At 40.0% G+C, this 10,521-nt stretch overlaps 1 protein-coding gene across 1 annotated transcript in view; it reads left to right on the forward strand.

The window, feature by feature from the left end:
- Window positions 1–10,252, forward strand: part of MAL2 (mal, T cell differentiation protein 2) — a 24,837-nt gene extending 14,585 nt beyond the window's left edge. Inside the window, exons 3-4 of the mRNA XM_006747035.3 lie at window positions 4,991–5,146; window positions 7,953–10,252. Coding sequence (XP_006747098.1) covers window positions 4,991–5,146; window positions 7,953–8,024 — 228 coding nt within the window. The 3' untranslated portion in view covers window positions 8,025–10,252. The remainder of the gene's footprint in view (window positions 1–4,990; window positions 5,147–7,952) is intronic.
- Window positions 10,253–10,521: the final 269 nt, after the last annotated feature.

A 10,521-nucleotide genomic window follows, 5' to 3' on the forward strand; every position in this document is an offset into this window, starting at 1 on the left:
CCCTTATCTGTAACATTATATTTGTTGTTCAGACGATAAAATGTAAGAATGTGTTGTTGTTGTTGTTATTTTTTAATTAAACCACTTTACGAAAGGGGCAACTGAAATTGGAAAGACCAACCAGTGTGTTGCAGAGGTCTCCTGCAGAGAGTTCATCCTGGGGTTCTTTAGCTGGGACGGTCCACTCGTCCTGAGGGAGGAAATGGTGGTGGCCCCACACAGCACACAGCACAGCCTCGTCACGGTGGACATACTTTCCAAGAGCCAACTCATGCCTTTACGGAGTTGACTTAAACGCTTGCCATATTGAGAATGGACTCCTTTTTTTTTTTTTTCCCTCTCCTTTTGTGATTTTCCACATCATCAGTCATTTCTGACCAGAGTTGCTTTTGGTGGGTTTTGTGATGTATCGTGTATAATCTCAGCCAGAAAACTTTCTGAGCCATGCATACCGTGGAGTCATCACCAGATGGTAACCATCTTTAATTGCTGCATTCTGGAATTGTTAGACGTTAACTGTGCAAAAAATGTTTCCCCTTGTGATAACAGTTTAATGTTACCTGTATACAGTGCATGAAGGAAGCAAGAATGCGTTTTGATGAAGAATTTATTTTCTAAAAGTATTTGTTGTGCGATATTAACTAAAATACTCATAGCTTCTAGCTTTTGTTGATCATGAGGCTGAATTAACATTTGTGGTGGTAGAAATCTTCAGTATTTTTTCCCAAGCTTTCTAACTTTGGTGTAAGTGATGAAATAAAAATATAATATGTAATATATATAATAACATATATTAAATGCTAAAAACTTGCCCTATTCTAATTTGAGGAAAGAAGCAGGTTTTGATTTTTGAGATGGTTTTTCTGTATTTTTTTTTTTTTGAGGAAATACCATTTTGCCTAACTCTAAGAGATACCATACTTATTTTCCATTTTTGGAGAGGTGGGGTATGAAGGCAAGATATATTTTAGAAAAATAAGAGCTACCAAAAAAAAAAAAGTCCCGTACAATTAAACATGCTTCACTTTATTCCCCCAAAGTAGGTGGCATGCATTTGCCTGTTATGGACATCACTTAATACTGTGAATGTCCTGAGCTATATTTTCTGTCCCACCATTCCTTTACTTATTTGATCTTTATGACAGTTCCTTATCGGAGACTATTACTGTTCTCATTTTTATGGTTGAGGAAGATAAAGCTCTGTGTGGCTTTTGTCCCTCTTTTGTGCTGTTGTTGTGGAAACCAGGATCCCCCTATTTACAATGTAGCTTTTTTTTTTTTTTAACTATTTAGTAAAAATTTGACCTGAGGAGCAAACCTAGGCTTAAGATAAGAATATGGGGGATAGTCATTTGTTGCTGGGGGGAAAAAAAAAAATCACGCTCTGCTTAAGGTTGTTTACCTGAGCAAAAAGTGAAGACAAGCGGGCCGCACTCTGGGCGGTGTGACTATCGGGAAGTCTGGCGGAAGAGCAGGAGTATACAAAGGAGACTCGGAAAGGGGCTGGGGCCATCTGCTGATGGGGAGGTGCCAAGCACTCAGGACAGGTGGTTCACAAGGGTGGTCCCTGGCCAGTGGCAGCGGCCGCACCTGGCAACTTGTTAGACGGGCAGATTCTCAGGCCCCACCCAGACATCCTGAGTCAGAAACTCAGAAGGTGAGACGCAGCAGTCTGTGCTTGTAACAAGCTTTTCAGATGATTCTGAGGCATGCTTACCTCTGAGAACCACTGGTTTTGCATAAACAATGTGCCTTGTCCAAAACAACGAGCAAAAATCTGTGGAAGACCTTCTTACACACATTCCACACGTAGCAGGAATCGGAATGAGATGTCCAGCATGGCCAAATATAAATGTGGATGTGGCTCTCCTGTGGTGGGGAGTCTTGACGGAGCACCTGATATGTACCTGGCCCTGGGGTAGGCCCTGGAAATACAGTGGTGAACAAGACAGGCCTGTAGTGGCTCTCAGAGTTTGTTGTAGTAGATGGTGTCAGTAGAGAAATAATTACACAGGGATGCCTGGGTGGCTCGGTTAAGCGTCTGCCGTCAGCTCAGGTCATGATCTCAGGGTCCTGGGATGGAGCCCCACGTCGGCTCCCTGCTCAGCCAGGGAGTCTGCTCCCTCTCCTTCTGCCGCTCCCCTCTGCTCATGTTTTCTCTCTCAAATAAATAAAATCTTTAAAAAAAATAATTATACAATTGACACATTAGTCAAAATGATGTTAATGGCCAAGCAGGGAGTGTTCAGGATACTAGAAGAGCATGTCTATCATCTCAGGTCCACTGGGAAGCAGACTATAAGATGAATTTAAAAGTACAAGAGGGGCGCCTGGGTGGCTCAGTGGGTTAAGCGACTGCCTTCGGCTCAGGTCATGATCCTAGAGTCCCGGGATCGAGTCCTGCATCGGACTCCCTGCTCAGCAGGGGGTTTGCTTCTCCCTCTGCCCTCTTCCCTCTCGTGCTCTCTGTCTCTCATTCTCTCTCTCTCAAATAAATAAATAAAATCTTTAAAAAAAAAAAAGTACAAGAGATTCTGGGGTGCCTGGGTGGCTGGGGTGGTTAAGCATCTGACTCTTGATTTCAGCTCAGGTCAGGATCTCAGGGTCATGAGATCGAGCCCCAAGTCGGGCTCCATGCTAAGCTTGGAGCCTGCTTAAGATTCTCTCTTTCCCCCTCTCCCTCTGTCCCTCCCCCCTGCTCATGCTGTCTCTAGGGGAAAAAAAAAAAAGTGCAAGAGACTTTTTTTGAGGGGGAGGGGGAGAGATAACACCTGTAAAAGGTGATGGGGAAGGAAATGGGGTAAAACAGAAAAGTCCTAGAGTGGGATGCAGATCGACGGTCTTGCCTAAATTAATGAGAAGCTCAGGAGCACAGTCTTTGCCTTAAGAGTCTTGTTTTAGGCAAAAGTGTCCAGGCACCAGTATCCCCACTGTACCATCATTAGCTGGGGACTGCCAGGAGCAATATGGCCTCGGCAGATCCCCAATCCACCGAAGCCAAAGCTGTCCGCTAACTAGACTCCTCCCAGCTGAATGTCAGGTTCTTTTTTAAAAGGGACTGTGTGCAGAACGTGATTACGGATGTGCAAGGGCCCAGTAGAACATGAGGAGCTGCTTTACAAAGACGTGTAACTCCCCACTGCAGGTTACCTGCCTGACTCTAAAGTCCAAGAGCCTGCATAGTGATTTGCTCGCCAGGGTGGCCATGAATTCAGTTCTTTTCCTCCAACACCTTAGGTTACATATGACCCTAGGATGGTAGGGATGGCTGGATAGCCTCGCCCAAGTCAGACAGAGTTAGGAATAGAAGACGTTTATTGGATGACAACACCCATAAAAGATGAAGGAAAAGGATTGGACAGGGAAGCCTTAACCGCACATCAGTTCTGATTACTACTGAAAAGGAGGAAGAAGTCAAAAGCAGCAGGACTGGAAAGTTGATGGTGGGTGGGGGGAGGTGCAGGCAGTAATTGGTGGTGGGAAGAGTCTTTTTCAGCCACACAATACTGCGAGTAAAGAGCATCGGCCTTGAAACAGAGTACGTCCTAGCACCAAAACGAGGTCACAGTGGCTGATGCTCAGAGAGATGGAAGGGTGGCATGAGCTGAGGCTGGTGAAGAGCGTGAGAGCCTCGTCTTACCAAGAGTTGCGGCTATGTCACCAGATTTTTCCCGCCCCTTCTAACGTCACATGAGCCACTTCCGAGGGTCTGCCTCAGTAAGTTAGGTGAGCGCCTATGATCTCAAACATATTTTTCTCTCAATCTTAATTACTAATTGAGATCTAGCTCTATTCCTTTTAATCCCTAAAAGTAGGGATGTTTGGGCTTTGAGCTTCATCAGTTAACATCTGTTGCATAGCAACATGGGTTTGAGCATTTCTGCTATCGATTAGACACACGATCAGTGTATAACACAGTTCTTCAATCTTTTGAAGGCATTGGTGAGTCAGCTTCTACGTTAGAGGTGTTAAGTAGAACACATTTTTAGTGTGTACCTTTGTAATCCCCACTCCTGGTGAGTTAACTTTTCCTTATTATTCTAGGCAGAGTAAGAACAATTCTCACCATCAGTTTTGTTTGCTGAATGGGCCTTTACAAAGGCAGCGCACTGTTCTTTCTCTGTAATGTTGCTGTATCAATAACAGTTTGATAGAAGAAAGAAAGCGGACTTTGGAACCAGACAGCCCTATATGGGTTTGAGTTCTCCTTTCAAAAGGTTATGTTTGTATGGCTTTAGAACAGTCATTTAATTTTAAAAAAAATCCTTGTTTATAAAATGGGTACAATAAATAGTGGTTGTAAGGATGAATGACAATGAATGTAAAGTACCAGGTATCTGGGAGCTGTTGACAAAAATACACAACAGTGTGTTGATGGATATCAGTTCGTGTAAGACAGTGTGAATTCCAGTAGAGTTAATGCTTCAGAATCCCAGCAACGTATGAAATCACCTTATGACAACTAAGTTTTGTTTGAGAGGTCCTATACTTTTTGTTGAAGTATATGATACATAATTTGCTTTTTTAGAATATCAGGAGATATGGTATTGAATTCTTAGATGTTGTAGGTCTTCTGCATTCTTCAGTGTATGGGGTGACAGTCTAACGGATGGAAATAATAATTGCTCAGAAATAAAAGAAGTATAAAAGGTGTGTATGTATATTATTATATAGCTATATAATATACTACAATAATATGATTTTTATCCAATAACTATAATAAGGTGTATGAAATTATATATTTTATTATAAAATTCAGGACATTAGTTTTGCCACTATGCCGATTACAGCAGTTCGGTTGGTTTTCATTTGGATTCTAATAGCTTGACATTGTTCAGGCAGCCAGGGTAAATGGTGAAGATGGTTAAAGATTGTTTGATTAAGTGTTCTAACCTTCCTGAACCTAGACCTCATGAGTTGAAATAAGGAACAGAAAATAAAAGTATTACTTTTAATTGTAGGTCTTTTTTTTTTTTTCTTCCTCTTTCAGGATTTTGTGTACCATTTTATAGTGTTTGTCTTCTACTTCGGAGCCTTTCTCCTGGAAGCGGCAACCACATCCCTGCATGATCTGCGCTGCAATATGACCATGACTGTGTCACCGCTCTTGAGTGATAACCAGTATAACATAAATGTAGCAGCCACAGTGAGTGTCCATGAGTCCGGGTGACCAGCCCCCCTCCCCCATTGTCGCGGTCTCCCAGAAACTCCTTGGGCAGCCATCGCTTTCTCTAACAGTAGCCGTTAGCATTACACGTAGACCTGGGCAAAGTTCCGCCCTTCCCCCTGGTGTTGTGGACCCCAACACTGAAGCACGGACACCAAGGACAGCCAGCCCGTGGTTGCGGCTGGCCTGGCACATCAAAGCCTATTTTGTAGAAAGAATTCATTGTGCTTTTTGCTTCCTCTAACTGCAGACATGGTAAGGGAGATTTGTTCTTCACTGGTCCGTACCTACTTGTAATTCATTTTAATTCAGTGAGTACTTAGAGAACCTACCATGAGGGCGGAAACTGGTGGGGTGTTGGGGACAGGGATGAACCACGTACAGCTCCTGCCCCTGAGGAGAGTCCAGGGGGGTAAGGGGGGTAAATATTCCCGCCATGACAATAGATGACTTACAGATGAAATGCATTCCATGGGGACATTTTTAGGGAATTTTTTAGTCTTCCTTAATTCATGTACTTGAGTGAGTTTGTTGTTTTTTACTGACATAGGTAATTTGAAGAAATACTACACTATTTCTGTTTTTACAATTTTGAAAGTGTTAGAAATCCAAATCATTCCCTAAAATGTGTTGATATTTAATATGGCTATATAGCAAGTTAGTGACCCTAATGTTTTACTATTTTATGTAGATAGTATATATAAACAGCCCAGGACTCCCCCATATAGCCATTAAAATCTTTCTGGAGCAGTGTTGTCCACCAGCACTTTCTAAAATGATAGAAATATCCCATATATGCATGATTCAATATGGTGGCTACTAATTAATCCATTAATTCATTCATTTTAATTAATTTACATTTAAATTTAATTAGCCACATGCGGCTGGTGGCTCTCATATTGGACAGCACAGGTCTAGAGTCTGGGTTTTGAAGGGTGGAGGTGCGATGATTTTAAGACCTACTATCATCAGGTTCCCAAGCCTCTGTTAGGATTTGTCAGAATTCATTGAGTGTCTACAATGAATTAGACTATATGTGGATTGCAACAGAAAGGAAGCTGGTTCCAGCTTCTACAGGCTTAGAGTTTAGATCAGTGATTTTTATACTTTCTTTTATAGGAAGTAAAACTGTTTTACTTCATGAAGTCTTACTGAAAACCCAATAAATACAGACAGCAAGAGCACGTATGCTCTAGTTGGAGTGGGAGAAAGGGGTCTTGAATGATGCCCGTCCATCCTTCTCCTGAAGCCACCTCTGTCCACCTCATCTCTGAGGCACTGCTATGGGATCCTTAGTATCCAGAGACCACAGTTAGAAAACCACTGGTTTTAACAATTTTATGAAGCGAAGAAAAGTTCAGGGACTTGGAATTGACTTTTTTCCTACCAAGTGTCCTTCCTATGAGTCCTCAATTCTCGTTGGATTTTCCTTTACTACTTGAATGCCCTCCTTTTTAGTGGTGCAGGCTATATTCTCATTACCTCTCAGATCCTTGAAGTAGCACCAAATTGGCCTATTTATAGTTGCCCTAAGATCCCACTTTCCGAAGAGTAGTAGGTGCTAAAGTACTTAGTGGATGGTGGATGTCATTAATTTCTCACTAACGTTCCTTTGTCCTGAGAGCCCAGTTTTCAGTGTTCTCCGTGATATGGTTCTGTTCTGGCTGACCCTTTTCTATGACTTTGTCCCTGTTATCCTTCCCTTTCTCTCTGCCTAAGTGAAACTGCCTTGGGAAACCTCAACATGCTTTCAGTTCTACATTATGTACCATCTCATCCATACACTCCCGCAGAAGTGAATCTTTAATTTCTGAGTTTTAATAATACCTAAATATATGAGCCATTCTTTTGTGACATTACATTGAGTCCCTTACTTTACTTTTTATTTTAGTATACCTGAGAGAGGAAAATTCATTTTCACTAATAATAGATATCAGAAGTGGTCATTCTCATTCAGCAGACAATGTCTAGATTAGAGATGTATCAAAGAGACAACCAGCAGAAGAAGGCTGGGGAGAATGAATAGCAGACTGGCAGTTAGAGAATGGTCATGGTCTATAGGTGAATCCGATATTCCTTCTCAGAGCTAGAGTTTTCTGGTAAAGGATCCCTGCACTAAATCATAATGTTTTACCATACTTAATTGCTTTGTCTTATAGTTTTCTATGGATCATGAATTCCCAAAGGGTGAGGACACTATCTACTATTTGTTTATATGCACCAAATGTACTGATGGACACATAGTTGGTGCTAAAGAAATCCTTGTCAAATAGTAAGGACGGTAATTCAGAGTTGAGTGCAGGTTTCAGAACTATCTCCCATGCCAATCTGTTGATTCATTTCTGCGGCTTTACTTTGTTTACTTCTAAAGTCGCTTTCCACTGTCACAGGAAGGATTTGATACATCCTCAAGTTCTGATACTTGCACTTTTCTTGGCTGTGAAATCACTGTATGAATAGACACCTCGTAATGAATTTTTGAATATCGTGTTGGGGGTTTCATAAATGTTTAACAAGTGAGTCCAGCATGTGAACAAATGTTCAACCTAAGGCTATCCACAAATGAGAATATTATGAGGGGCCAGAATGTTTAAAAGAAGGGTTAATGATATGAGGGGGTAAAACAGGAGTACACATCATCAAAAAGAGGACTATAAACCATTTTCATAAGTGTTGAAGTATCTTTAGGTAGGTTGATCAGTGCTCAGATAGTTGGTCCTTAGAATGAGTGTTTTCTTAAAGTCAGTGTTGTAAATCTGATGAGCTTTTGTTTCCTTTTTCTTAGATTTTTGCCTTTGTGACAACAGCTTGTTATGGTTGCAGTTTGGGTCTGGCTTTACGAAGATGGCGACCGTAACACTCCTTAGAAACTAACGGTCTGTGTTGGTTTCATTTGTCAACTTTATGTGTCTGATCAACTTGGATACCATTTTGTCCAGATAGAACAACATTCCAAAAGAAACTTGTTTAGTATATGGAGAGAATTTAAGTACAAGTTTTGGTTCATTTCATAGATGGAATTTTAATTTTATTATGATGTTAAATAGAGAAATGGCCTTTAATTTTACATCTGTCTCTTTTTTAAAGAAAATTTTCCTTTATATCCATAAAGTATACAGATATTGCTCATGAAAAAGGGGTATCTCTTTTGTTTAATTGCTGAGTCACTTAAACCTTAATTTTAATAGGTAACTGAAATTTCCGTAAAAAACAAAAAATGAAAAGCAAAAACAAACTATGTTTTAAATAGCCTTCCCCCCTGAACTGTTTTAATGTAAAACAGAGATTGGCACCCTTTTTCTATAAAGGTCCAGATGGTAAATATTTTAGGCTTTGTGGGCCATACGGTCTCTGTTGCAACAATTCAACCCTGCTGTTACTTTGTGAAAGCAGCCATAGGCAATACGCAAATGAACGAGTGAGCCTGTGTCCCAATAAAACTTTATTCAGGAAGACAGGAAGCAGGCTGGATTTGGCCTGTGGGCTGTAGGTTATAGTTTGCCGACCTCTGGTGTAACACCTTAGTTATATTTTACGTGTTTTATTGAACTGATCCTGAAGGGTATAAAACGAGAGAAGTCATATAATATTTAGCCTCATTATGCAATAATCACGTTGCCTTTGTGTTGATGGTCAAGTACTTACCCCTGAAGTGGTGGATAGTTTTTCAGGCTAATTCAAGCAGAGTGTTGGGTACAGGAAAAAGTAATTTATGAAGTAAATCTTAGTTGCTTAATCAAACTAAGGGTCTCTTACCAACTGAGCAAACCTCTCATCCGGCATCCTTAAAATGAAATCCCCAGAGACCATTCACCACTACTGGAACTGGTATCTAGCTACTTATGTCTTACTTTGGATTTATTTATGCTTCAGAATACAGCTGTTTGTCCTGTGCATGAACATATGAATATTTGTGTGTGGATATATGAGGCTTTGCCAACTAGAGCTTCCCTGAAGAGTTAACTTTTTACTTCTAATCATTTCACGTTACTTTCTCAGTTAACTTTGAATAGAGTATTAGATATAACTTAGAGTTGAAGCTTCTTACATGTTTTAACAATAGCGCCATTGTTTCGCATTGGTAACAACAGCCCATCCTACAAACTTGTCTCTGGCTGAATTGCACAAAAAATATTTTAACGCATCTGGCTAGAGACCCTGGTTGTGGAAAGGTGCCAAAAAATGGCTTGAATGGGAGAACAAGTGAGAGTTAGGTTCCAGCTCCCACTACAATGTCCAAACAGGATACTTATCTCCTGCCTCAGGCGGGCTTCCTCTGGGAAAAGAGGGCTTTGACCATCCAAAACCTTCAGCCCTTTGCTTTCATTGGCTGAGTCATCCCCTAAGAGTGCCCTGTCTAAGTTGTGCTATTAGATGTCATAGAACGTAGAACAATCCCGAATGAGTCACATGATCAATGCTCAGTGATCAGATGCTATTTATATAATAATCACCTAGAAAGAAGAATCTTATCAGAGTTTGGTTTGTGATATAAAGACGTGTTTCAATATATGGCAAGAAGAAATCAGTCTAAGACTTTATACTCACGTCCTGTCTTTTCTATAATATCTGACTTCCTTGGTTTTTCTAGCTTCATACCACACACTTAAACCTGTATTATGAATTGTATATTACAAAGTCATAAATGTGCCATAAGGATATATAGTTCATTCAAGTTGGAATCAAGTTGGTATAGTTCATTCAAGTTGGAATCTAGTCTGCTAGATTTAGTTGTGAGATTTTATTTTTGTTTCCAAAGTATAACAGGTCTGTGCTTGGTGGCATTAAATTAAATGATTTCATGAAATGGCTTTAGTGGCACTTTTATAAATGGATTGCCTCTAGATCATTAAGAACCAAGCCTAAAACTCATCTGACTGTGAATACTTAATATTTGTAGATTAATTGTGCTCTGGGTTTGTGAATTGAGTGACAAAGCACTTGAACAAAAATTACAGCATTTGAGAATTTCTTTATATATGCTGTAGAAATGAGAAAGTGTTGGTTTTAAAATCTGGTAACTCCATGATGAAAAGAAATTTATTTTATAAGTGTTATGACTCTAATAAAGTATTCATTTGATAATCTTTTTTGGTCATCTATTTTTTATACAATTCACTTTGAAATTCAGTTAAAGGTTTGATATAAACTTGACAGATTTGGAATTTCTAGACTCACAATATATAAAAGTTCTGCTTTAAACATTTCTATGAAAAGTTTCTCAGGAAATGTCAGTGAGCCTTTTTTCTTTGATGAAGGTCAAAGAGGTAAGTCTTTGGAAGTAATATTTTAAAGGAAGTTTCAATTATACCCTACTTTATTTAAAAGCATTTATATAGGGCTTAATATGTGCC

The sequence above is a fragment of the Leptonychotes weddellii genome, chromosome 4 (genome assembly GCF_054177405.1).
Source record: "Leptonychotes weddellii isolate Sample4059 chromosome 4, ASM5417740v2, whole genome shotgun sequence".
Lineage (NCBI taxonomy): Eukaryota > Metazoa > Chordata > Mammalia > Carnivora > Phocidae > Leptonychotes > Leptonychotes weddellii.